The sequence below is a fragment of the Montipora capricornis genome, chromosome 1, assembly GCF_036669925.1.
Source record: "Montipora capricornis isolate CH-2021 chromosome 1, ASM3666992v2, whole genome shotgun sequence".
NCBI lineage: Eukaryota > Metazoa > Cnidaria > Anthozoa > Scleractinia > Acroporidae > Montipora > Montipora capricornis.
Window position 1 is genome coordinate 18,691,138 of NC_090883.1, and position 5,000 is coordinate 18,696,137.

At 41.2% G+C, this 5,000-nt stretch overlaps 2 protein-coding genes across 2 annotated transcripts in view; both read right to left on the bottom strand.

Moving 5' to 3' along the window:
• LOC138052114 (uncharacterized) overlaps positions 1-1,233 on the bottom strand; it is a 2,139-nt gene extending 906 nt beyond the window's left edge. The window contains exon 1 of the mRNA XM_068898494.1: positions 207-1,233. Within this exon, the coding sequence (XP_068754595.1) occupies positions 207-1,233 (1,027 nt within the window). The remainder of the gene's footprint in view (positions 1-206) is intronic.
• LOC138020617 (uncharacterized) overlaps positions 1-5,000 on the bottom strand; it is a 55,079-nt gene that overhangs the window by 16,932 nt on the left and 33,147 nt on the right. The window lies entirely within an intron of this gene.

The following is a 5,000-nucleotide window of genomic DNA, read 5'->3' on the forward strand; positions in this document are numbered from 1 at the left end:
GGTACTTCCCGTCCAAAATTTTGAAAGAAAGCTGAAGTAGCCAGAAGGGGTGATCCCAACAAGAGCTTTTATTGTATTATGTTCCTTATACTCGCTCCATGTCGCTCTTTGAGCGTAAGGGGAGGTGGGCTTCTCTATGTACATTTCAGTGCAGTCAATTATTATTCTTGTATTTGGGTACTTGCTAAATGATCGAGGAAGGTTACGTTTCACTTCCTCTTGGCTTGGCCAGAGCACTAGTACCTCTTTCAATACTGTTGCAAGAAAGCAAACCCATGTTGTAAAGATCCTGCTGAGCTGTGACTGGGAAACAGAAAAAATATCAGCCAACTGTCTTCCCATCAACCCAAGTCTCAGCCTTACAAGAGTTATAATTAATTCTTCCTTGAGTGTTAGACCTCTTTTAGGTCCAGGTTTGCTGTTGGGTGCCGTCTGGTATTTCATTTGTTTATCCTTGTTTTTGTCCCAATATTTGAGCTTTTCAGCTTGCGGTGTGAGCAGTTCTGAAATTAAATTGAAGCATCCCAGCGAAGGAATTCCCGTGTAAAACTTCACTGAATCGTCATTTTTTAGCACATCATCCATAAATAAGTCACGTTTCAGTGTTTTTTTGTCTGCTAACCTTTTTCTGAGGCTTTTTAGTTCGTTCTCAAGTTTCTCAAAATCAGATGTGCTCATGTCAGTCTGACAACCCACTGGCTTAACCTTTTCGGGTTCAGGATTTTCAAACAATCGTTTTGGAGTTAGATCGTTTTCCGGTGATAAACAATACGGATGGTCATGCTCAACGTTAAAGAAATCGGCGTAACAATAAGCAACATGTGTTAAATTTTCACTATCTGTAGCACCTAGTGGAAGCTGGTTTGCTAAGCACGCATTATTTTTGTCGTTGGTCTTGAGCCGCCTCCTTTTACTTGACTTCTCGTAACGAGCACTTCTCGGCGTGCAATCATGCTTTGGACGAAACAAAGTCGGCAGGGCAGTGTCATGTGTTTCCCGTCTGCCATTCAAAGTTTTTCTGTAGGCTTCAGGGGAAAAATGAGCACTGCAAATGCGCAAGTTGTTGGCCTTTCCCGTCTTCGCCTTCGCTGCTTCCTCTGCAAACTTTTTGTCCGCTCGGCGACAAAATTTAATCCAGGTCCCAACTCTCTTGTCCGAAGGAAAAGTAAAATACGAGAGATCCTTTCGATTGTGATTTCCGTTACTACAGCAGGCAACTGAACAGTAAACCATATTGTCAATAAAACATTAGATTCATTAGATTAGGGATAGAAAAACCATCGATCTCTTTTAATTTTCGCGCCGCCAAGCCTGACTTCGCACGAAGCCTCGCTTTCACGTCCAAATTCGGGACCAGTCTTCAGCAACGTGAAAACTCGTAAATGGGCTATTGGTTTAGACTTGATGCGTTTTGCCGACTCAATTAAATTCTTACAAAATTCACTATCCAGAGGATTACGGTCGAAGCTAGGCACAAACGAGTGAAACCATTTAAGCGCAGCATGAGGGTGGATTAAAGACGCAATTGAAGCACGAGACTGATGGCTTTCAAACAAATAAAGCGATACCGTGCTTACGGAAAAAAGCAGTTGAGCGCTTAATTTTCTCACTCTTACACCACTCTAAAAACCTTTTGATGACCCGAAGGTAGGCTTTAGTTGCAGAGTTCGCACGGGACTGTAACATCACGATCACGATTTGGCGAGAATTTGGTGAACACGAAAACAGGAAAGGTTCCCAAGCTCCGCTTGAACTAAGTATCTGAAATTACAAAATAAGAACACTTCGAAGTAAAGCGGTTTTAAACCCATACAATTCATAATTCTAGAAAAACTAATTATACCTGGTGGGTGCCAGGTCACCCATACAAACAGCTGTACCAATCGGCGCCAACTTCCAATAAGGCCAGTGCCTACAAAGTCAGAACTGATTATTTTCACATTCCAAACGGGTGCAGCCACCCTAGATCTAGCATGGCTAGTGCCAAGAAAATGCAACGTCAATGGTGAAGCCATCAGAAATAGCCAAACATCCAAGCAAACGCTGGAAACTAATCATAGCAGATAAGCTGGAAAGGTGCCGCCACCGCCAGACGTCACAAGCAATAAGTCTAGTAAAGAAATTCCATCCTTAGAGCAATGACATGCCCCTTAAAGTCCTCCGATCCTGCGCTAAGTCTTACTCAATACTTGATAGCTGGCTGGCTTGACTGAATTCCTGTTGGCTTGTTGTAGGAAGGTACTGGTAAGGAGTTGTGATTGTAGGACTGGTAACTGTGACCTCCTGGCCAGAAGGCAGAACGGCAGTCTTTAGCCTAATGACCGTATTTTCCACATTTGAAACAGCGGAACCCTTCGTAACAAGCATCCCTACGGCCTGTAAACAAAAATAACAACAACTGCAGTAAGCTGGGCGGGAGGGTGGGATAAATGCTGAAGTATAAACTGCGTGGATCGCTAGCGTGAGTGAATATTCAACGGTCACAGAGGTTATAAATACCAGAGACTAACCAATCAAAAGTTATGCATAATTAGAACAAGTGAGTAGGTACGACAGGAGGAGCGAAGGTATTGGAGCATAACTAATTACTGGAATACCAGCGGAAAATTCATTAAATTTACACTTTCCAGACCCCCAATGATAACAAACGTTACAATTTGTGGATATGAGGAAAAACAAACTGCCCCCATTTTATAACGTGCAAATACATGACCGGTTTTTTCATTTAATGATCATTTTTCCTTGACGGGAATTTATGTTCGAGATTTGCATAAAGCATTGCCGACATATTGCATGAATTTTTCCTTAGTATCGCGATCTCCTTATAGTTTTGCCTATGCGCGAGCCGTCAATATTTCGTGGTATTGCTGTCTCACTTTCGCGGCCTGTGATTGGTTCTAATGTTGAAATTGACGTCGTTGCACTGAAGTGGGTTGCTGACGTACGCAAACAAATACATTTCGCAGGTAGAAAGAATCGAAATTTCGATCAGGCGCGTGTTGATTAGTTTACAGTTTATTTATCCTTATTAATGATGGATTGCGATACAAAACTAATTGCGATTTTGAGACGGCGACTCCGCCCAATACGGAATATATTTTCTCCCAACTAGCCGTCAATATAATGTGGTATTGCCGTCTCAAAATCGCAATTAGTTTATATTGTGATATGGCAATCGTGACGCAATCGTTGTCACGATGTCTGTAGCGTTCGTCCTATTTCTTTCTTGCTGATCAAAGAACCGTCAATATGCTTTCTCTTCTGTACTGTTAGTGCCCTTTTTCAACACATTGATACCAATATGGCCACTAAATAACGTGGACAGAGCTATCTTTTTAAATTTTCATGCAAACGCATTTCCCTCGATGCGTAAATAGTAGAAAAAAATATGTAAAATAGTTGAAAAAGCGGGCATAACTAGTGGCGAATTCCACTTTTTGTTTCGAAAAGTTACGGTGAGAAAATTGCAAACAAGTACAAATATTTAGTGTTTTCTTAACATTGATGAAGTACCGACCGTAGGCTCCAGGGAGCTGGCCGAATTGGATTGGCCGGACTCAGTTACCTGTTACCTATCCTCCGCGTGCCGGGTGGCACATAGGGCCTCCAAAGAAGCTTTCCATGTCTGTCTGCCTACCGCAACGGACCCAGTGGATGCAGCTAATCAACAAGCCTGTACGCTTACACCACATTTATGATGGATGAGACCTTGAAGTCGATCTTTTTCCTCGCAGTACAATCTTGGACAGATTAAATGGAAAGTTGACAAGTAAAATAACTATCACAAAAAAAAACCATTGCTGCAAACTGCATTGCGTGTCAGACAGTTGAAAACCACTTCAAATTAAAAGCGATGCATAAGTGTGTGAATTGCTACCATATAGTGACCCGTGCCTCCTCCCCTAGCCGATTCTGGTGTGAGAGTCAACAAAGAGCAACATTAATGACTATGCCTTACCTGTTGACTTTGCTTAAAACTTTGTAAATGCGTCGATCTCCACAACCAGGAAGTTTTAACGTTTCGATACGACTGCTGTATAAGGGCTGACAGCAGAAAAGTACTCTTGCTCCAATATTCATGAATGTATAATCAGAGGTAGCCCCCACGTGCAATCCAAGATGTCATATTAATTAACTGTTTTTTTTTTCTTCTAAGAAACGAAGGAAGCAATTAGAGAATGATAAATCATGTGTCTGTGCACATTGAATTATAAAACTGCCTTCGTTCTGAGAAGTCAACAAAGAGGAAATATTCACTCCCGCCTTACCTGCTGACTTTGATTAAAATGTTGTAGCTCGTCCATCCCTCAACAACCAGGAAGCTTTGAAACTTTAATTATTACGAGAGACGCATTCGTACGACTGATTTTGCAAGGAATTCAGTACAGAAGAGAAAGACTCTCTATATTTCATTGTTGTTCGCTTAGGAATCAACGCTGTACAGGGAAAAAAATTCAAAAGTAGAGTATTTTTTAATTATTCTTTAAAAGTTTATTCTTTTAAATGCACCTATCAATTTTAAGCCTCACGGGGAATTGATAGAGAGCGTTGACCCATGGTTGGCAATTTGACATGCCCGCCATCTTGGAAGACCGACAGAATCTGGAGATGAGTTATCCGCAATCTCGGTATGGGAAGGACTTTGGACACCATGAGTACAAGTGAAAGAAAGGTGACCATGTCTGTCTGTATACTCTTTCGTAAATATGGATCATTACTTGTTTCAATTCAGTCTTTGCAGGAGTGTTGACAAGTAGAAGAGAGCTTCTTTCTATTGGTTTTCGTAATTGCTTTTTGTATACTTTTACATATTCATGAATGTTATCCTCTATCATTGTGCATCCTTGATTCAATGTAAGCTTAATGAACAAATTCATTAGTTACTTGACGTTCATGCCCAGGGGTGGGAAAAATGACGCTAGCTTCCCCAAAAATGGGGCTTAACATTGATAGCTGCATAATGAGGTAAAATTTATTTACTTATACATCCTTAAACCAAA